The 23,717-nt window shown below is 42.2% G+C and overlaps 1 protein-coding gene across 5 annotated transcripts in view; it reads right to left on the bottom strand.

Annotated features, from left to right (window-relative positions):
• Nucleotides 1–23,717, bottom strand: part of CEP192 (centrosomal protein 192) — a 150,440-nt gene that overhangs the window by 50,915 nt on the left and 75,808 nt on the right. For all 5 annotated transcript variants that reach the window (XM_017343984.3, XM_070050534.1, XM_070050531.1 and 2 more), the window contains exons 19-22: nucleotides 13,653–13,821; nucleotides 10,231–11,155; nucleotides 9,199–9,347; nucleotides 6,635–6,865 (exon numbers count right to left, since the gene is read on the bottom strand). In XM_017343984.3, the coding sequence (XP_017199473.3) occupies nucleotides 6,635–6,865; nucleotides 9,199–9,347; nucleotides 10,231–11,155; nucleotides 13,653–13,821 (1,474 nt within the window). The remainder of the gene's footprint in view (nucleotides 1–6,634; nucleotides 6,866–9,198; nucleotides 9,348–10,230; nucleotides 11,156–13,652; nucleotides 13,822–23,717) is intronic.

Here is a 23,717-nt window from a genome sequence, read left to right as displayed (position 1 = left end):
ATCAATTAAAAAATGAGAAATCACATGAAGAAAATAAGTAGGATAACCAAGCAAAAGGAACAAGTAGAAGCACTAGTAACCCAAGAACTAGAAATAATCAGAAATATTTATTATTACAAAGTAAGTTCATTTTAAATACAGGTAGGAAAATAGAGTCAGTGATGGAAAAGCAGAAGATTCATGAAGCATGAAGCAATGGTGAGCAAAACAACAGGAACTATGATAAAGACCAATCTGTTAAAAAATTTAATGTTGGGGCTGGCACTGTGGTGCAGCGGGTTAAAGCCCTGGCCTGAGGTGCCAGCATCCCATATGGGCGTTGGTTCTAGTCCCGGTTGATCCTCTTCCAATCCAGCTCTCTGCTATGGCTTGGGAAAGCAGTAGAAGATGGCCCAAGTGCTTGGGACCCTGCATCCACATGGGAGACCTGGAAGAAGCTCCTGGCTCCTGGCTTCAGATTGGTGCAACTCCGGCCATTGTGGCCATCTGGGGCATGAACCAGCGGATGGAAGACGACCTCTCTTTCTGTCTCTACCTCTCTCTGTAACTCTTTCAAATAAATAAAATAAATCTTTAAAAAAAATTTAATGTTGATTTTAAGAACCATTGTGAAATAAAATGTTAGTCAAAGATAATATGGAAGGAAAAGATGAGCATGAAAATGATCAAAGCTAGAGCAGGCATTGCTAGCACAGTAGGTTAAACAGCCGCTTGCCAATACCACATTCCATACTGGAGTGCTGGTTTGAGTCCTGAGTGTCCTGCTTCCATTCTATCTCCCTGCTAACGCATCTTGGAAAGCAGTTCAAGTGCTTGGGCCCTTGCCACTCATGTGGGAGACCTGGATGGAGCTTCCAGCCTTGAAGTTCCAGCTGTTGTAAGTATTTGTGAAGCGAACAAGCAGATAAAAGTGCTAAAAGTGCGCTCTCTTTCTCTTGCTCACTTTGCTTTTCAAGTAGATGAAAATTTTTTAAAAAATTATCAAAGCTTACTGTGTTGCTTGGAAACAGAATTCCTGACTAACTTTAGACTTAGGTAATCAACTTGAAAAAAAATGGGAATGGAAATGTGGAACTTTTAAACTAACACAAAAGGGAAAAAGAAAATGTAATATACCCAAAAGGCATCAAGAAAGGAGGGGGAGAAGGGGCCAGCATTGTGGCATAGAGGGTAAAGCTGCCACCTGTGGCGCCAGCATCCCATGAGTCCTGGCTGATGGCCTAGGAAAGCAGCGGAACATGGCCCAAGTGGTTGGGCCCTTGAACTCATGTAGGAGACCTGGAAGAGGACTGCTTCTCAGCCTTTTGGCTAAGATCAAGTGTAGGAGACCTAGAGGAGGCTCCTGGCTCCTGGCTCCAGCCTGGCTCAGCTCTCACTGTTGTAGCCATTTGAGGAGTGAACCAAAATATACACAGAAGATCTCCCTCCCCACACTGTAACTCTGCCTTTCAAATAAATAAATAAATCTTAAAAGGGGAGGCGGTGGCGCTGTGGCACAATAGGTTAATCCTCCAACTGCAGCACTGGCATCCCATATGAGCACCTGTTCTAATCCCAGCGGCTCTTCTTCTGATCTAGCTCTCTGCTATGGCATGGGAAAGCAGTGGGGAATGGCCCAAACTCTTGGGCCCCTGCACCCACATGGGAGACCCGGAAGATCCTAGCTCCTAGTTCCAGATCGCCTCAGCTCTGGCTATTATGGTCATTTGGGAAGTGAACCAGCGCATGGAAGATCTCTCTGTCTCTTTCCCTCTCTCTGTCTGTAACTACCTCTCAAATAAATCAAAAAAAAAAAAAAAAAAAAAGAGGGGAGAATAAATGGAGAAAAATGTAGCTGAGTTTTTAAGGGATATCATAATGAAACAGATGTTGAAAACAGAAAAGCAAAGAGATGGAAATAGATATGCCAGCAAATTAGTCAACAAAACAAAGATGACACAGCAATATCAATACCAGACAAAACAGACTCTAAGACAAAAGGGATAAAGAGAATTCTTACTTGAAAGATAAAACATTTCACTTAAAAGATAAAACAATTGGGAGCCTAAGCACAAGTAGCAATACAGCTGCAGAACACTCAAGACAAAACTGCTACACTGTAAGTCTCCCTACTAAAGACATTTCACATCTGCAGCCACCTCTCAGACACTGAAAGACCATGAGCAAACAAAAATACTAGTAATAATAAAGTAAAACCTCAGCAATTACACAGAAGATTTAAATTACAGAGTGATAAGTCAGAGCAAAAGGGCACATAAGAACTCTGTAACTCAGAGCTTCTTTATAAGCACACAGTGAGCATCAACATAGCATGAAGGTGTACTGGACTACACAGTCTATCTCCATCCCTTACTCTGGCCGCAGTGGGAGAAAGGGAGGGGGTGAGGCAGAGAAAGACAGGCCAAACTCTCCCATTTAGAAACTACAGATACACTTTAAAGTCTTTTTTGACCAACTTTAATACATAAGCCTTTATCAATGTGGGGGGGGGAATGCCTAACTGACTATAATTACTGGTTTTGGTGCATATATATGTGATACAGAATTTTAAAAACCATGTTAATTGAGAAATATGCCTGCTTACACTTTCAGACTAGCTGTTGCACCTAAGGGGTCTGTACTGTAGCGGGGAGAGGGGGGCAAGAAGGATCAAATAATAATAGAGACTGGCTATTTAGCATATAAATGGCAAAAAGCACAAAGCAGAGAATTAGGACAAAGGGCAGTGAGAATGTGGGGAGAGGGTAGTTGGGGGCCTCCATTCTTTAAATGTCAGCAGAGATCAGAGAAAATGAGAGTGAAGTGTTGCCACTCCTGGCAGAAAGATTTCAGTCAGTAAACAACAGTCTTCAAAATCAGATGAGGATTCTATCAGTGGCTTCTTCATCACTAGAGATACTTTCTGATCTGCTATGACAGGTATCCAAAAAGCTATCTTCATGTGTATCCAAACTGATTTTATAGCAATTTTCATCCACAAAGGCAATTTAAAAAGTTTGGGAAAAATAGGGAGAATAAGATTTTAGTGCTGATTCTTACCCTGACTACTCCATTTCCCATTCAGCTTCCTGCTAGTGTGGTGGCAGGGGGCAGGCGATAAGAGATGATGCTCTGCCCACTATGTGGGAGACCCAGATGGAGTTCTGGGTTCCTTGCTTCTGCCTGGCTCACCTCTTGCTGTTGCAAGGCATTTGGAGAGTGAAATTTCAAGTAGATAGAAATACACTTTTTTTAAAAAAAAAAAAGTATGAGTTTATTTTGGTGCACAACATTTTTTAAATTCACAGCTTTTTTTCCTAATTCATCTGCCACATGTTATGAAAAACAATCTGCACAAAATAAACTCCTGCTTTTAATTTTATTTTCCACAAACTTTATGAATTCTCTAATGTGATGCTGCCACTGAGTCACTGAAGCCAAAACGCTCATCCAGGTAACACAGTACTTGTTTTTATTTATTCTGTACACATATGGTCAAGATTTCCCCACCTAATCACTTAACAGTTTCTTAAAGTAATATTTAAAAGGTTAATGTATAACATCTAATATTTACACACCACCAGTAATCATCATTAAATTGGGTTAAACTTCTTGTTCTTAGGGTCACAGTGTTGTGGCACAGCAAGTAAAGTCATGGCCGCCTGCAAATGCTGGCATCCCATATGGGCATGATCCACTGTTCTAATTCCCATCCAGCTCCCTGCTAAAGGCCTGGGAAAATCAAAAGATGGCCCATGTGTTTGGGCTCCTGCCACCCATGTGGGAGACCTGGATGCAGTTCCTGGCTTTGGCCTGACTCAGCCAGGGGCATTGCGGCCATCTGAATAGTGGAGAAGCAGATGGATCACTCTTTCTCTCTGTCTCTCCCTCTCTCTAACTGTGCCTTTCAAATAAGTAACAATACTTGATCTTAGCCAAAAGGCCAGGAAGCAATAAATCTTAAAAAAAAAAAAAAAAAAAAAAAATTTGTCTTCTGGGACCAGCATCGTGGCATAGTGGGTAAGGCTGCTGACTGCAATGTTGGCATTCCACGTGGGCACTGCTCTGCTTCCGATCCAGCTCCTGCTGATGGCATGGGAAAAAGCAAAGGAGCATGACCCAAGTGCTTGGGACCCTGCCACCCATGTGGGAGAGCCAGAGGAAGCTTCTGGGTTTGGCCTGGCCCAAGCCAGGCCATTGCAGTCATTTAGGGAGTGAACTCTGGCTCTCCCTCTCTTTCTCTGTACTTCAAATAAATACATAAATCTTAAAACTACTTTTTTCTTAGTTTTCTTTTTTTAAACCACTTAAGTCAAGTGACTTTTTAGAACATCCAAACCAACACCACTGCAGTAGTTACAGACAAGCACTTCATCCTAAGGAGTGAATCTGTGGGAATAGTATCAGGCCCTTCCCTCTTTCCCGAGGGATACTTTTTAGAGGAAGAAAAACAACCCTTGTCTTATACTTGGGATACAGGGTCTGATCTATGTTACACTTTTTGTTGTCTAACCAAACAAAAAACACTGAGTTGAAAAAAGCCAAGTAATGGGAGAAAATAATCCCAAAGCATAATAAGTAGTAAGGAATTAAAATGCAGAATTATAAGGAACATCTACAAAAATTGCCAAAGATACACAAAACAACAGAGAAAAAAAAAAAAAGTCCGAACAGCCAGTGCAAAAGAAAATGACTAATAAAAATATAAAAGATGCTCAATACCACTAGTGATCCAAGCAAGCAAATTAGAATATATGTTATTCAGCATCCAAGAAATAATAAATAAAATAAATAAATAAATAAAATAAGCAAGCAATTAAAAATCTAATAATAACAAGTGTTAGCAATATAAACTTTTATCCATTTCTTCTAAGAACATAAACTGGAGACAACTTAGAAATATGTAGCTAAAGCAAAGGTCCATACACTGATAAATATGATGTCTACAGTAGGTTACTAAAAATCTGTATAAAATTCCTACATTATGTCATACAGGGGATACTTTTCCCCACTCAAATCCCACCGGCCTTTAGGTCTAATACCTTTAAGTTTCATCCCTCCGGGAGGTAACTGGCCTAATTACTACTGAATGACCCTTTAACACCAGTGATTGCCAAACTTGCTCATTTTTGTCACAAAGTTCAGACATAGACATCAGTAGGTCTGGAAGTCTGTGGGCTGATTCCAATGAGCATACTGGGAACCACTGCCTTACCCTGCTAAGTTTCACGAATGTTAGCCACTCACAACACAGCAACTTCAAATACTGAGTAGTTGAAATTTTTCATGTCTGCAACAAAAATGTTAGCTTCTTTAAGGGCAGAGTCCAAAAGCTGACCAGAGTGGAACATACTGAAATCCAGAAAATTACTGAAATTGGGTGTCAGTGGCTTTCAACTACAGTGATTTGCCAACATCTGGGGGGCAGTTTTGGTTTTTACAACCAGGGTAAGAGGGGTTGCTGGCATCTAGTGGTTGGAGGCCACAGATGCTGCCAAACATCCTCTCCTGCACACCCACCCACCCCAAATAACAGTCCAGCCCAAATGCCAACGATGTTAAAGCTGAAAACCCCTGCTCTAGAAGACAGCCAGCACCGCAGAGCTCATTGAACAGTCCATAAAATGGCATTTCAGTAAAAAGGAAAAGATTATTAAGAGATTATACTACAAGAACACCTACAAACTCTATTTCCTCTATTATACTCCAGAAAATGCACCAAGTGGCTAAGCTGGCCCCTAGTGCAACTGCACCATGGGAAAACCCTAAACTCCACAGCCTCAAAGGAGGCTGCCCTGCCCTTCCTTCACCACATCCACCTCTGAACTACCCTTATAGTCAAAGCTCAGCAACACTTGTTAATTTTGCATAAACATCCTAGATTTAATTCGCGTTAGAAATGAACTAATTTTTACCTATCATGAGAAGGTATTCTATCTTTCCTTTTTTGTACCTTCCCTCATAACTACCCCATATTCCTTTTCTTTTCACTCTGTTGGTTCTGACTTCACCTACCATCAACTAAAAAGAGACACTTCTTGTAAAGCAGTTGTTAATTAAAATTGTAATTTCAAATTATCTAAGATTTAAAAATTACTGATATACATAGTCACCCTCAACTCTGATTCAGTTGGTCTCGGTGGGATTCAGGGATTGGGATAGAATTAAAGGTTCTCAGTGTTACTCCATCATGCACTCAGGGTTGAGAGCCATTGTCCCAAGTGGGCAATAATCTAATGAATGCTTATTATCCTAATTAGGCTAGGCTAATTTATTTCTCTTGCTTTCAGAATATGGGTGACTGCAGAGAGAAATGTTTCTAGGTAGCATCTAATCTAAAGGTATAGAAAAGAGAAAGGAATATGAATCACTGGTACTTTCCTAAATGGATATATAAGTACACAATGAAAACCAGTTGGAGGACAGGGTTTAATGTTTTATTCTGCTTTATAAACATCTTGGGAAGTATATTTATGTTTCCATGAAACAACAGAAATATTTTAAATTTTTCTATGAGAAGATATTAAAGATCAATGTTTGGCTTGAACTTAAACCATGTGTTCCCAAATCCATCTTTTCCAACTATTACTTCAGAGGTTAAACAATCTCCATATAAAATCCCTGGTATGACAAAGATTCATTTACAAATACTTACCTCGATAACAGGGACCTCAGCAAGAGCAGTGAGCACAACTCTGCTTGCCAAGGCTTCTGCTTGCACTATTGTTTCAGCATCTGCCGAAAATGGCCAAGAAGAAATACTGAATAAGCATCTGAAAATCCCAGGACTGGAAGGGATAAAAAGCACTTTTATCTCTTCTGTGGCATGAGGTCTTATGATGACTTTATTCTTGAAAACCAAACATGGATATGTTGAAAGATCCACCTTTAAAAAAGAACCACATAATTCATTAAGAAAGGGCTTCACAATGAAAATCAAGTAGAACCACCTAGTCTAAGATTCCTTTTTGTAATCACTTCAGCTACCAAATCTAGATATTTATTATTGATCAGAAATACCCAAATCTGACAATACATTATCTACAAAGAACAATCAGTCAGAATGTTCTGTGAGTTGAACTGTTTTCATTGCATAAAGATTGTGTCCTCCTAGTATTTTTAAAACAAACATACTGGTCAATATCCTCATTTTTCTTAGTAGGGGCACTGAGAACACTTTTCACAGTCCCAGGAATCTCTCCAGGATGTGTTTTTTGCTGGTAGGGAGGGGAGAGTGCTCGAAAGGTCCCAAAGCCTCTGATTGTGGCCCCAACCACCTGTCCCCTTACAGTAAGTGAAGATCTTCTTTCTACACACCCTTTCCACAAACAACACTAATACTACTTCATTCACACACTTCTAGTTGTCCCTGAAAGTATCCTCAAATCTCACTTTCCACCCTCAACCCTTTCCTCAATCACCTGCTTTAACACAACCTGAGGACCTGAATACAGAGGGAAAAGCGAGGAAATGGAGAGCAGGCAAAATAAATGCTGCTAGCAGGGAAGAAGAAAAGCGAACCCACGAGCCAGTGCTGCTTCCCAGGAGCAGTCACAGAGCAAGGGCATTTCAAAACCAAACCCGCTGATCGTATTTCCTACCCTCCCGACTCTGCCGTTCAAATGGTCACTGCAATCAGCAAACGAGATGTAGAGCCCAGAATTATAGCAGCGGTAATTGACGTGTGAGGGCCACTACTAAGAATGCTAAAATTCTTTTTCCAGATATTTCAAAAGATCATGAAAGAAAATGAGCAGATAAATTAGCCAAAATGATACCCTCCTAAGTAAATGAAAAACAAATTACATGAAGAGTAACTTTTTTTTTCCCAGATAAATCACAGTAACCTGTATTTCATCACATTTAACAAAATTGGCAGAAAGGCACCATTGGTGTGGCTCAGTGGATTAAGCTGCCATCTACACCTCCGGCATCCTAGATGGGCACTGGTTCGAGTCCCAGCTGCTCCACTTTTGATCCAGTTCCCTGATAATGTGCCTGGGAAAAGAGCGGAAGATGGCTCAAGTCCTTGGGCCCCCTGCACCCATGTGTGAGAACGAGAAGAAACTTCTGGCTCCTGGATTCTTGTAGCCATCTGGGGAGCGAACGAACAGATGGAAGATGTCTCTCTCTCTCTCTCTCTCTGCCTCTGTTTCTCCATAACTCTTTCAAATAAATAAATAATAATAATAATAAAAACCCTGGCAGGGCCGACGCCGTGGCTCACTTGGCTAATCCTCCGCCTGTGGCGCCGGCACACTGGGTTCTAGTCCCAGATGGGGCGCCAGATTCTGTCCCAGTTGCTCCTCTTCCAGTCCAGCTCTCTGCTGTGGCCAGGGAAGGCAGTGGAGGATGGCCCAAGTGCTTGGGCCCTGCACCCACATGGGAGATTAGGAAAAAGCACCTGGCTCCTGGCTTCGGGTAGGTGCAGCACGCCGGCCAGAGCGGCCATTTGGTGGGTGAACCAACAGAAGGAAGATTTTTCTTTCTGTCTCTCTCTCTCACTGTCTAACTCTGCCTGTCAAACAAAACAAAAAACAAACAAACAAACAAAAACTGGCAGAGAACAGAATATAAATTTGCTGCTAGTTTTAAAAACAATTGATATGTTCTTATTTGACTCACAGAAAAGTATCAGCATATTTATGTAATATCACAAATAACAAATTATGATTAATAAATTAAAAATAAATAACTTGTGCACTCAATTTTACTTTATTTATTTATTTATTTATTTTGACAGGCAGAGTGGACAGTGAGAGAGAGAGACAGAGAGAAAGGTCTTCCTTTACTGTTGGTTCACCCTCCAATGGCTGCTGCGGTCAGCGCACTGCAGCTGGCGCACCACACTGATCCGATGGCAGGAGCCAGGTGCTTCTCCTGGTCTCCCATAGGGTGCAGGGCCCAAGTACTTGGGCCATCCTCCACTGCACCCCCGGGCCACAGCAGAGAGCTTGCCTGGAAGAGGGGCAACCGGGACAGAATCCGGCACCCCGACCGGGACTAGAACCCGGTGTGCCGGCTCCACAGGCGGAGGATTAGCCTGGTGAGCCGCGGCTCCGGCCTCAATTTTACTTTTTAAACTGTACATACTACAACAAAAGGGGGAGTGAAGGAGATGTCATTCAGAGAATATGTGTGTGGAGGGGGAGAGTGTAGAAGGTCACAGAAATCAAGCACTTGATCACAATGCAATTGTTAAGCCAAATGAGAACTTACCTTTTCACCATTAACACTAACACTGAGAACCCCAATGCTGACTTGCAGCCAACGCTCAGTCGGGTTGAGTAGGCTAAGGTGGGTTTGTGAAGCAATACCAACACAGCACGCATGTGGGAACTTCAGCTCCTCAGGCACTCTGACATTCCCTGGGGAAGAAGTCAAAAGGAAGCTCTATGCGACACTGATCTTTAAAAGCACAACTTGCTAAATGGAAATCATTATGTAAGACTATCTGTTTAGACCCAAGACCCACAGTGTAAGAGACCCAGATGTATAGGAGTCCTTAATGTGGTGCAAGCCATGGTGGAGCCCTGTTAACAATTCATTCCTGTTCCACCCAGCCCAGGAACAAAATACAGAACCAACCAAACTTACAATCAACAGCTAGCCAAATCTTTTGTATTATCAGTTCATAACCTCTTTTTCCTTTCACAAATAACAAGCTATTAGCTTAGGTAAAAAGCAGCTGCAGAGGCTCTTGCCTTCCATAGGTGTACACTTGTAACACCATCACCACTCTTCCCACTACCATACTTGCGAGAGCAGACTCAAATACAGCACCCCAGCAAGCAGGTGTGCAGGTCAGGAAAAGTAGAGGACCCAGCTCTGTGCAACCTGTAGCACAAGATCAGCCCCTACAGGTGGGAGTTGATGAGCACTCTGTCACCACCAAAGTATTACCTCCTGAAGACTCAGAAGGTAGAAGGTTACCCATTCATCCTGGGATTCAACTCTAAACTGGATATTCCTAAATGAAAGAGTAATGAAAATCCAAGAAAAGAAAGATAAGGAAGACAAAGGCACAGAGAGCTTTTTACCTGTGTAAGTTTTAGTGTTTTTCTAAGTAACTACAGGGACTCTTGCACAGAAAATACATTACAGTGTTCTCAATTTAGAACACAGAAAAAAACTTGCAAACACCTAAAGCCAACCAATATTTCCTTCAAACACGTTTTGTGATCTCATTTGAGAAAATTCAACTTTGAAATAATAGCAAGCAACAGTAACATGACAGAAAAAATCTCTTACCAAATCCTGATGTTATTCCTGAGTCCCATGGTTCAGTTCCACAATTTGCAGCAGCAGTTTGTGCAGGAAAGGGTTTTGCTGTGTTTAGCAGGTTCTGGTGTACGGCATTAGAATATGGGTTACCCAGGGAGCTGGTACCCATCAATCCAGAGCTGTTATTTGGTCCTAGACAAATCCCCAGGGCCACAGAGTTCTGAACATGTTCTCCTGTGACAGCAGGATAGGGATAGCATCCCGCGAATCCACAGACAGAGGTGCTGCTAGCATAGCACTGAGGCACAGCAACATTTCCAGCTACAGGAAGAGTCCCCAAATACTGCTGGGCAAAGGGAGCTGTGCTAAAAGAAGGTCGAGGCAAGAGTGTAGGCAGCACAGCAGGCATGTTCTGCATCTCAGCAGCAGAACCATGAACCAGAATGCCAGGAACAGGGATGTGCTGGTTTCCAGAGGTGCTGCAATTAATATGGCCACTGAATTCACTGCTGCCAGTTGACATATCTTCAGAAGTGATCCTCTGACCTCCACTCACAGACTCAGACTCACGGCAAGACACGGGGAGGTGTGCTGTGGCTGACCTGGCTTGATGGCTGAGATCTGACTTGCTCAGCAGAGCCAGATGGATTGGGTCCAACTCACTGAAGTTTGATGTCAAACCTACCTCGCTGGTCTCCAATATTTCTTCACTTTTAGAAGAAGGATCTTCACTTGATCTAAAATTAGTTTCTACATCTTCAGGGTTGCTTCTCATCGAAGTAGGTTCAGTCACTCTTTCCATATCAGAGGTACTCTGGATAATATATGATAATGCTCCTTGTCTTCTATTTTGAAATGGAACTTTTTCTCTCAGCTTTTCCATAGCTTGTTCCTCTGATGAAGCTGGACTGGCTTGCATAATTGTGGTGCTCAATTCACTGGTGATATCACTCTGAGTGTGAAAAAAAATGTTGAGTAATCCATAAATAAAATGCATATAACAAATTCACCCTGTGCTGGTATAATCTCACATAAAAAGATAAAGAGTTCCATGACATTATCTCCCTGAAAAATAATTGGTATGGGGCCAATGTTGTGGCATAGCAGGTTAAGCTGTCACTGATGCCAGCATATAACTTGTGTACTACTTCATGTTCTGGCTGCTCCATTTCTGATCCAGCTCCCTGCTAGTGGTCTGGGAAAAGCAGCAGAAGGTGGCCCAGGTGTTTGGGCCCCTGTTACCATTTAGGAGACCTGGATGAAGCTCCTGGCTTCAGCCTGTCCAGTCCTGGCATTGTGGCCACCTGGGGAGTAAACCAGTGGATAGAAGATATCTCTGTATGTGTGTGTGTAACTGACTTTCAAATAAATAAATCTTTTTTAAAAAATTGGTTTACACACAAAAAAAGAACTATATAGCTGTGAAATGCAAGCTTATGTTAGAAAATTTGCATTCACAGTTTTATAAAGACTTAGGAGGAAAATAAATAGGAGGTATAAACCAATTATATCTGAAAAATTCAGAGAGATACAAGACTACAATCATGTGATTTTTTTTCTGGAAAATTTAGGAGATTTATTTCTGTAAACTTTGTAATAGAAATCTAAATTAGTAACAAAGGAGTGGGGAGAAGTAAGCGTTCAAATGAGAGGAACATTAGGTTGGAGATACAAAGTCAGTTCCCAGCTCCTCCCACCCCCATTACATGTCCAGACTGCCGCACAGGCATGACAATTTAAAGATGCAGATTTTTATATGTACTAAGCCTTTTCCAGTATCTTGGCTTGTATGGTTCTGTTTTTGTAAGTATGAAAATACTGTTAACTGTCCTAGTGAATGTTTATATACTCATTTCTTGATAGTGTATAACCTGAAGGGTAACATCTACAGCTCTGCAGGAGGGACAAGCTGGGATGCACAAAAGTAAGACATACAAGCCTCACTGTTTCTAGTACTTGTCTGTCTGGAAGGTTCCCCTGGACCAAAGCTTTAGAAACAAAGATATTAATAAACAAAGACCAGATTATTTGCTGGTTTTGAATAGTAAAAAATAGTATGTATTCAGGGTGACTTACAGATGGCAAGCACTGCCCTCATACACTACTCCTCTGTGCAAAGAACCAGGTTTATGGAGGTTCAGTAAGCAAGGAGAAGTAACTGACTCAGCTCTTACCTACCACACTAAACAGAGATTCAATGTCTAACACCACCACTGCCAGACAGCTTTCATGGATGGATGTGAGACTCTGTCTAATGCACCACATGCTCAATGACTTCACAGCACACACTTAGTGCTCAGGAAGAGACCTGCAGAGCAGACCCACGGAAGTCATGTTTAGCTCACTAAAAACTGCACACTGTCACACAACACATTCACACACATGCTCTAGCTTCACCATCATAAATCTCTCAGAATTCCTTCTCTCTCTCCACAGCTCCCACCTTGGTAAGGGCCCATACTGTCTCTTGCTTAAAATGGCTATTGTCCCATGTCATCCCCCGGGTTTCAATATTGTTCCCTAAATCTCATGCTCATGGTAGAGTCAGCTTTTAAAACACCAAATCAGATGAGGTCAGTGTCCTGCTTATAAGTCTGAAAATGGTCATATTTTACAGCCAAGACCACACAGTTTGATTCCTCCTCTTTTTCTAGCCTCATTTCCTCTACCCACATACAAGATCCACCACAGCCATTCTGAACTTCTTGGCATACCTCTGATGCAGTGTCCAACCCACCATTTCACAATGTCCCCATTAGCCTTGGCTAAACTATCTCCTAATGCCCCTCAGAGCCAGCGTTTGGTCATTTCCCTCTGAATCCCCAAGCCATAGGTGTATTACAATGCACTTCATTATCTAGCATGTCTTATACTAGGCAGAGATAAACTTCTCTTTGTAACTCTAGTGCCTCTCCAGCATCAGCACTGTTTAATATGTACACATACACAAACAGCAATTCAGAGGGTACACAGGCCAGAACTTCAGTCTGAATCAAACAGTCCTATCTTGAGAGCTGAAATTCTTTTTTTTTTTTAATTAATTTATTTTTTTATTTGTTGCCAAGCAGAGTTAGACAGTGAGAGAGAGAGAGAGAGAGAGTTACAGACAGTGAGAGAGAGACAGAGAGAAAGGTCTTCCTTCCATTGGTTCACTCCCCAAATGGCCACTACGGCCAGCGCTGCACTGATCCAAAGCCAGGAGCCGGGTATTCCTCCCAGTCTCCCATGCAGGTGCAGGGACCCAAGCACTTGGGCCATCCTCCTCTGCCCTCCCAGGCCACAGCAGAGAGCTGGACTGGAAGAGGAGCAACAGGGACAGAATCCGGCACCCCAACTGGGTCTAGAACCTGGGGTGCCAGCACCACAGGTGGAGGATTAGCCAAGTGAGCCACGGCGCCAGCCCAACAGCTGAAATTCTTACTATAAAAACATTCCAAAGGTCTGCCCACCTTACGGTCCTCTGGGCCATATTCCATGGCTGTGGTAGGACAGGTGCTCTCTGGTTCAGACACGTAAGTCAGCCTGCTCACACTGGCAAGTGAACTGGCCAGCCGAGACTGCTCATTCTCACAGGGAGGCTTCTGTTGAGCTGTAGAGCAAAAAGATTCTAAGGCATACCTGAAAAAGACAAGACGTTCTGACTACAGTGATCCATTCCTTTACTTAGTATTATCTGCATCAGCAAAAAGCCATTCCTGCTTGTCTATAATCTTATAAATAACCACAGAATCATCATTTACATTTAATTATATAAAATGGTAAATGGTTCTCATTGAATGAAGAACCTAATAAGCTATTTGTGAAATAAAAATGTCACAGCATTTTCACTAATAAATATCATACACATGGGGCCGGCACTGTGGTGTAGCAGGTAAAGCCACCACATGCAGCGCAGGCATCCCACATAGGTGCAGGTTTGAGTCCAGGCTGCTCCACCTCTGATCCAGCTCTCTTCTATGGCCTCAGAAAGCAGTACAGACGATAGCCCAAGTTCTTGGGCCCCTACACATGCATGGCAAACCCAGAAGCTCCTGGCTCCTGGGTTCGATTGGCCCAGCTCTGGCCATTGCAGCCATCTGGGGAGTAAACCAGCAGATGAGAGACCTCTCTCTCTCTCTCTCTCTCTCTCTCTCTCCCTCCCTCCCTCCCTCCCTCCCTCTCTCCCTCTGCCTCTCTGTAAATCTGCCTTTCCAATAAATAAATAAATCTTACTAAAAAAAAAAAAGAAAACCATACAGACACTTGACAATGGTATCTTTCAATAAAAACTTATGAGTACCTTATAAAGAGCAATGAATAAAAGCATTCAAATATTACTGCCTCTAAAGAGCAAAGCAATGGGAATAGTCATACACACATACCAATGACAGGGAGTGTAAAGCAGTACAACTTTTGGATAAGTAAGTAAGTGGTACATGTCAAAATCCCGGTGAGAGGCTGGCATTGGTCAGAGTGGTAAAGAGGAGGCTTGGGATGCCCACATCCCATAATGCAGTGCCTGAGTTTCAGACACAGCTCCACTTCCAATTCCAATTCAAGCTAATGCACACCCTGCGAAGTAGCAAATGATGGCTCAAGTAGTTGGGGCCCTACCACCAGAAGAGGAGACACCTGGATTGAATTCCAGGCTCCTACTTTCAGCCTAGCCCAGACTCAGCTATTGCAGGCATTCAGAGAGCGAACCAGTAAACAGAAGCTCTCTTGCTGTCTCCCCCTGCCTTTCAAATAAATAAAAGCAAATGATATTTTAAAACTCCTGGACTCAGATATTTTGCATCTAGCAATTCATCCTCAGGAGAAAAAAATCAACAATAAACAGTTCACAAAAACTACATGTCACCACTATCAATAATAAAGTGGGAACTCTCACATGTCATATAGGGAGAACGAGGCTATCGAAATTCTGGCACAAACATACAATAAAACACTGCAGCCACTGAAAACTATGGGGCCGGCGCTGTGACACAGAGGGTTAATGCCCTGGCCTGCAGTGCCAGCATCCCATATGGATGCCAGTTCAAGTCCCGGCTGCTCCACTTCCAATCCAGCTCTCTGCTATGGCCTGGGAAAGCAATAAAAGATGGTCCAAGTCCTTGGGCCCATGCACCTGCATGAGAGACCCGGAAGAAGCTCCTGGCTCCTGGCTTCAGATCAGCACAGCTCCAGCTGTTGTAGCCAACTGGGGAGTGAACCATTAGATGGAAGACCTCTCTTTCTCTCTCTCTGTTTAACTCTGATATTCAAATAAATAAAATAAATCTTTAAAAAAAAAAACTATGATAAGTTAAAAGATAAAACAAAAGTTAAAAGAAAGCAGGTTAAACTTCCACTTGCGATGCTGGCAACCCATATCGGAGCACCAGTTTGAGTCCTAGCTGCTCTGTTTCCAAACCAGCTCCCTGCAAACACACCTGGGAAATCAGCAGCAAAAGGCCCAAGTGCTTGGGCCCTGGCCACCCATATGAGAGACCCAGATGGAGTTCCAGGTTCCTGACCTTAACCCTGGACTAGCATGGACCGTTGCAGCCATTTGCAGAGTGAACCAATAAATCAAAGATCTTTTTCTCTGTCTCTCCTCTCTCTCTGTTGCTCTTTTAAATCAATAATGTCTTTTAAAAATTAGAAAGCAATAAACAGTGAGCTCCCATACATATTGCACATCTGCAAATATGTGCAATATGTATGGGAGCTCAGTGTTTATTGCTTTCTTCTGTTAGTCAGTACCTGTCTCAGGGCCATCAATGTAGGTGATAGGAGAAGCAGATAGTACCTCCCAAGGTGAGTGGCAAAAGTCACAGTGCCGACAGCACAGGCAATAGGAAAATACCGAGCTATCACTGCCGATAATTTCTGCAACTACAGAAGGCTCTGCCATTGAGCTTCAATTTAGCCCCTAACTTGACAGGATCTTACCCCATCATTTTTGACACAAAGTTCTGAACATTCATGTTAGCAATGGACAAAACACAGAAAATTCAAATTGGAATTCTGATCTGTAAAAAGCCTCTAATCAAAACAGTATTGTCAAAATATCAGTTAGTAAAATACTAGCCAATATAGACAAAATATTATTAACCAAATTGCTTTCATTCTGTATTTTGGCTACTGCATGACATGCACCTAGAGGGTTCCTGCACATATATACATGCTTGGACATAGCTATACACACACAAAACCACGATAAAGGCATGAAAAAGAGTTCTGGGTCACTAGAGTGATGTATTCTATTAATTCAGTTCCTTTGGTTGACAGGAATAAATCCATTTAGGTTAAATTACTTCAAGTAATAACAAGTGAACTGCAAAAGCACATGTGGAAAAAAAGGAGACATTTCAGTTGAGAGGTCAAACTACAAAAGTGCAGTACACAGCACACAAAGATTCAAAATCAGTTCTAGATTAGAAACTCTACATCAGCTCCATGGACCAGCTGAAAGCCAGCCAGGAGCCAGAAGACCCATGTGCAGGAATGCCAAGGAGCAGCAAAATTCACCAAGCAAATATAATAGCCAGAAAATATTACCACTAGTAGAACTGCAACCAACATTTCACCACACACACAGACACACATACACACACACACAATGAAGCAATCACCTCTATGAACAACGATCACACAGGAGAAATATAAATTAGCAAGTAAAAAATAGATGAAGAAACAGGGCATCAGGAGGAAATAGAATTTGAACCACCAGGAACCTGAAAAAAAAGTATGAAGCTTTAAGTAAAGATAATAAATACAAAATTAAAGCCAAACCCACATTGATAGCAATGAAAAGCACAGTTAATATTGTAGAAAATCACTGGTACAGAAGATAAACATCTGAAAAACTATCCCTGATACAGAAGGAAGGTTGACAGAAAAGGAAAATGAGAAAAAGGGAACAGTCTTAGATAACCAGAGAAGGGTAATGGGTGTACTCAAAAGGAGGTGAGAATAAGCTGGACGCAGCCAAATGAAAGGTGATAAAAATTAAAACGTTCTTTAGCAGAAAAAAGAACTGCACAGAGGCCAACACTGTGGCACACTAGGTTAATCCCCGCCTGCAGTGCCAGTATCCCATGTGGCACTGGTTCTAGTCCCTGGCTGCTCCTATTCCAATCCATCTCTGCTGTGGCCTGGGAAAGCAGCAGCAGATGATCCAAGCGCTTGGGCCCCTGCATCAGCATGGGAGACCCCAAAGAAGCTTCTCCAGCTCCTGGCTTCCTATCAGCTCAGCTCTGGCTGATGTGGACATTTGGGAAGTGAACCAGTGGATGGAAGGCCTTTCTCTCTGTCTCTCCCTCTCAATGTCTGTAACTCTACCTCTCAAATAAATAAATGAAACCTTAAGGAAAAAAAAACTGCACATACAGAGGTTACCATATTCCAGGAAAATTAGCCAAAAGCAGCTGACACAGGGAAAACAACAGCAACATAAAAAGGACCCAGCAGTTTAGGTTTAGATGAAACTATGTATTGCAGAGAACAGATAAACAGGAGGTGGTAGATTCATGCAATAGTACTACTTAGTAAACATGATGAACTGCTAGTCTGTGCAACAATGGCAATGAAACTCAAAAACAGTATAGTGGAAGAACCCAGGCACAAACATGAACAACATCCTGTGTGATTCCATTTATATAAAATCCAAGAACAGACAAAACTAAATTACAGAGAATGGGTTCCAGGATAAGGAAAGAAATTGACCAGCAGCAGGCAAGTAGTTGATGGAATAATGAAAATGTTTTATGTGCATCCATATATATGTCAAAAACTCATTCAGGGGCTGGTGCTGTGGCATAGCAGGTAAAGCTGTCGCCTGTAGTGCCAGCATCCAATATGGGCATCAGTTCAAGACCCAACTGCTCCACTTTCAATACAGCTCTCCGCTATGCCTTGGGAAAGCAGTTCAAAAGGGCCCCTGAACTCATGTGGGAGACCTGGAGGAGGCTCCTGGCTCCAAATCCCACAGCTCCAGCCACTGCGGCCATTGGGGAGTGAACCCAATGGAAGCGGATGGAAGACTTTTCTCTCTCCCTGCCTTTGCCTCTGCCTCTCTGTACCTCTTTCAAACAAATCAATAAATCTTTAATCCTCTGACTGCGGCGCCAGCATCCCATATGGGCACTGGTTCTAGTCCCGGATGCTCCTCTTCCAATCCAGCTCTCTTCTGTGGCTTGGGAGGACAGTGGAGGATGGCCCAAGTCCTTGGCTCCCTGCATCCACATGGGAGACCGGGAAGAAGCACCTGGTTCCTGGCTTCGAATCAGCACAGTTCTGGCCATTCTGGCCATTTGGGGAGTGAACCAACAGAAGGAAGATCTTTCTCTCCCTCTCACTGTCTGTAACTCTAACTCTCAAATAAATTAATAAATAAATCTTTAAATAAATAAATAAATAGAACTCATTCACTGATACCCCCAAGATATGTCTGTTTTACTGTATGTTAATTATACTTCAATAAAAACATAATAAAAAATTCATACTGGAGGGGCTGGAGCTATGGCATAGTAGGCTGTGATGCCTGCATCCCATATGGGTATTGGTTCGATTCCCAGGTGCTCCTCTTCCAATCCAGCTCTCTGTTTATAGCCTGGGAAAGCAGTGGAAGATGGCCAAGTGCTTGGATCCCTGCACCCATGTGGGAGACGCAGAAAAAGCTCCTGGTTCCTGGCTTCAATTGGCTCAGCTCCGGCCGTTGCGGCCATTTGGGGAGTGAATCAGCAGATGGAAGACCTTTCTCTCTGTCTCTCCCTCTTTCTATCTGTAACTCTGCCTCTCAAATAAATAAATAAAATATTTTAAAAAAATTTATATTGGAAAAGTGCAAAATTGGATTAGGAGGGGGAGAAAATTTGACTATAAACATGCTAGTAGGCTAAACCCTACTCTTTAAAAAAAATTAATTTATTTGAAACATAGAATTAAAGATAGAGAGAGAGAAAGAGAGAGAGAGAGAGAGAGGGAGGGAGGGAGGGAGGGAGGGGGAAAGACAGAGAGATAGAACTTTCATCCACAGATTCACTAGCCAAATGGCCACAACAGCCTGGGCTGGGTCAGACTGAAGCCAGGAGCCAGGAGCTTCTTCCCAGTCTAAACATGTGGTTGCAGTGGTCTAAGCACTTGGGTCACCTTTCGCTGCTTTCCCAGGAGCATTAGCAGGGAGCTGGATCAGAAGTAGTGCAGCCAGGACTCAAACCAGTGCCTGTATGGGATGCCAGCATCACCAAGCAATGGGCTTGATGTGCTATGTCACAACGCCAGTCCCTAAACCTTACTCTTGAAGAATGCACAGATTAATCTATATGCTACACACTGATCAAGCAATTTCAACTGTATTTGCTTTAGTGAATATGGAAGCATAAAGTGTACGCTAAGCTACTCGAAAACACAATTAACTCTCTTTATCATATTCTCCAGCAATTTTAATTCATGGCACACTTACACTCTCACAAGTCAACCTTTTCTTATTTTCTTATTAAGTTCCATGGTTCTGACTCAGCCAACAAAATGAAGGTACAGATACTTTGCTAGTTTACTACTGTGTGAGCTTACCAATTTCATGGTCACTTTTTAGAAAAGTGACCCTCATTCAAAATATCTGGCCATATGCTATGATCAAGAGATGGCTCAATTTCCCCTTTAAGCATGTTACCTACACTGAATGTATAAGCATACAAATATTTATCTTAAGACTTCAAGAAAAAAAACTGGTAGGTTCAAGATTAAGACCAATCAGCCCAATATTTGGGGTCTGACCATGCAGTAAAGGACAGTTTGAAGGAGAAACTTATAATAAAGTAAGTCATCATAGAGTATTTATATTTTTATTTGAATGCCTTCATACATATTTTTTAAAAAATTAAAACCAGGCCAGTGCCGTGGCTTACTTGGCTAATCATCTGCCTGTGGCGCCGGCACCCCGGGTTCTAGTCCCGGTTGGGACGCCGGGTCCTAGTCCCGGTTGCTCCTCTTCCAATCCAGCTCTCTGCTGTGGCCCAGGAGGGCAGTGGAGGATGGCCCAAGTGCTTGGGTCCCTGCACCCGCATGGGAGACCGGGAGGAAGTACCCGGCTCCTGGCTTTGGATCAGTGTAGCACCGGCCATAGCGGCCATTTGGGGAGTGAACCAATGGAAGGAAGACCTTTCTCTCTGTCTCTCTCTCACTGTCTGTAACTCTCTGTCTCTCTCTCTCACTGTCTAACTCTGCCTGGCAAAAAAAATAAAAAATAAAACCAAAGAACAAAAGATGAAATTGGAAAATACACAATAGGAAAGGGACACTGCAAAAAATACTGTCCAGGAAGGAATCTACACATAAAAATGTGAAATATAAACAAAACAAGATAGAAATTAAGAAAGAGGCAGACTATTGTAGGGATGAAACAGCTCAGGAGCTTTGGTTTCAAGAGCAGATACACAAAGCAAACCTATAATTAATATTAATTCTACTAATACATGGTGACCCACACATAGTACTCCCGTTGAGCTACAGTTGTAGTACTGTACTGGGGAAACTGCGTGAGGGTACACTTCTTGTGAATCTATAATTATTTCCAAAGTAAAAATGTTTTATGAAAGGTTTAAAGAGGAGGTTGGCGCCATGGTGCAGCAGGACAAGCAGTTGCCTGCAGTGCCTGCATCCCACATGGGTGCCAGTTCGAGTCCTGGCTACCCCTCTTCTGATCTAGCTCCCTGCTAATGCACCCAGGAAAACAGCAGAGGATGGCCCATGTGCTTGGGTCCCTGTACCTACGTGGTAGACTCTGATGAAACTCCACTGCAGCCATCTGGGGACTGAACCAGTGGATGGAAGACCATTCCCTCTCTCTAACTCTACCTTTCAAATAAATAAAACAAATCTTCTTTAAAAAAGGATTAAAGAGATAATAAATTGCAGAAATCAAGCAAAATAGGCCCTGTATATGTATCACAAAGGCTTCTGAGAGTGGAGCAGGGAGAAAGGGAATGCAGTAGGATTAATATTTCCAGAAATAACCCCCCAAAAAACTTACTGTAAATAAAAGAATGCTTGAATCCACAATGTTGAATGGGTATACTGTATATAGGGCAAAGTAACTATGAAGAGTTAACAGAGATACAACGACAGCCTACTAAAATCAGTAAACTTCAAAACTGAAGAGTCTTCAGCAAAATCTTATAAACATCAAGTCAATTCAAAGGCAAAAAGAATTAAGGTAGACTCTGATTTTCTCCAACACTCTGTGGAGAAGTGTAAGTTACAGATTGAAAACACACTACGACACGCCATGAGCCAGATGACCTTCAAATTTGGTTGCGGTGAATGACCTTTAATATCCTTTAGAATACAGTACTACTGGTAAATGAGTGAGCCGTGGCACCGGCCAAAAAGCTATTTTAAAATGAGGCATCTATAAGGAGTCCATGATACATGAAAGAACTAAGCTCTCTGCTGATATCAAGCTCTCAGTGACCCACACCACATTTCAGATGAAACTGGAACACTTCAATGGCAGCACAGCAAAGTTAATAGGTAATTCTAAAATATACCATTTTGAAATAAATCAAATCTGTATCTTTATGACAATTTTACTGGTTAAGGCAAATTTTCATATTCCCTAATAACACTTCAATAAAGAAACATAAGAAATTCTTATAAAAAGTCATAAAACAAAGTTAAAACTGTGTGAAGTTATTCATTTCAGTTGTATTAAAATAGAAATCATGTAAGACACTAAGTTTCCCCAAGAAGCATCAAGTAAATAAACTAAAACAGACCCATTATACAATCTGTAACATTACCAGCTATTTTAAAAATATATATATTTATTTATTCATTTAAAAGGCACAGCAGCAAGAGAGGGGAGAAACAGAAAGATCTTCCATCTGCTGGTTCATGCCCCCAAAAAGCCACAACTGCCAGTACTAGGCCAGGCCCAGGTTGGGAGTCGAGAACTCCATCCAAGTCTCTCACATGGATGGCAGGGACCCAAGTACTAAAGCCATCCTATGCTGCCATCGCATGCATTAGCAGGAAGCTAGACCAGAAATGGAGCAGCTGCAACTTGAACTGATACACTGACAGGGGATACTAACATTGCCAGCAGCAGCTTAACCCACTGTACCACAATACTGGCCTACTAGCTTGCTTCTTTTAAAAAATACAGAAAATTACTTTAAGTGAAAAAAAAAGTATAAAAATTTGCACAGAAAAACAGCTATCTTAGAACATAAGTATTTATAATGATTACCTTTGAGAGATAAATCTATACATCAGTGGTGGTGAAACTTTTTTCTGCCAAGGGCCATTTGAATATTTATAATATCATCAAAATTACCAACTTTGAGCCAGAGCAGTGGCATAGCGGATAAAGCCATCACCTGCAGTTCAAGTCCCGTCACTCTACTTTTTGATCTAGTAATCTGCTATAGCCTGGGAAAGCAGCAAAGATGGCCCTAGTCCTTGGTCCCCTGCACTTGCATGGGAGACCCGGAGGAAGATCCTAACTCCTGGCTTTGGACTGGCACAGCTCCAGTCACTGTACTCACTTGAGGAATGAACCAGCAGATGGAAGACCGCACGCTCTCTCTCTCTGCTTATGCCTTTCTGTAACTCTGCCTTTCAAATAAATAAACAAATCTTTAGAAGATATTGTAAATAAGAGTATAAAAATTTGCACAGAAAAACAGCTCTGAAAACGTGAGTATTTAAAATGATTACTTCTGAGAAATGAATCTATGGATCAATGGTTGGGAACATTTTTTCTGCCAAGGGCCATTTGAATATTTGTAATATCATTCATGGATTATACAAAATTATCAACGTGGGGCCAGCACTGTGGTGTAGTAGGCTAAGCCTCGGCCTGTGACACCAGCATTCCATATGGGCACTGGTTCGAGGCCCGGCTGCTCCTCTACAATGCAGCTCTTTGCTAACAGCCTGGGAAAGCAGTGGAAGACGGCCCAAGTGCTTGGGACCCTGTATCCACATGCGAGACCTGGAAGAAGCTCTTGGTTCCTGGCTTTGGATTGGCCCAGCTTTGGCTGTTGCAGCCATTATGGGGAAGTGAACCAATGGATGGAAGACCTTCCTCTCTCTCACTCTGTCTGTAACTCTACCACTCAAATAAATAAATAAACAAAATTATCAACTTAAAAATTAGTGTGCTATTCTTATCTATACTCTTGTAGAACAGGGGTCTTTCTATTTTTTACTTGCTGAACATTATGGTTGGTGGTACATGAAGCCTATAATTATAAAGTAAACTGAAAATATGTTATTGTAAAAAATAAAGGGAAAAAAAGGTAGGAAGGAGGGTGGTTGAGGGAGGGAGGGAAGTATGGTTATCTTCTTAGAATTGTATCTATGAAACACATGGAATCTATTTTCTTTATATTAATATAAATTTGTTTTAAATTGGCCTGCTATAGATTTATTGAACTTCAAGTGCTGCCTGCAGCTGCCTTGACAGGGCCAAACCAAATGATTTTGCAGGCCTTATGCAGCCTACAGGCCTGCAGTTCCCCACCTCTGCTGTAGGTTAATAATTT

Source organism: Oryctolagus cuniculus, chromosome 10 (assembly GCF_964237555.1).
Source record: "Oryctolagus cuniculus chromosome 10, mOryCun1.1, whole genome shotgun sequence".
NCBI classification, from domain to species: Eukaryota; Metazoa; Chordata; class Mammalia; order Lagomorpha; family Leporidae; genus Oryctolagus; species Oryctolagus cuniculus.
This window is presented reverse-complemented; position numbering and strand designations above follow the sequence as displayed.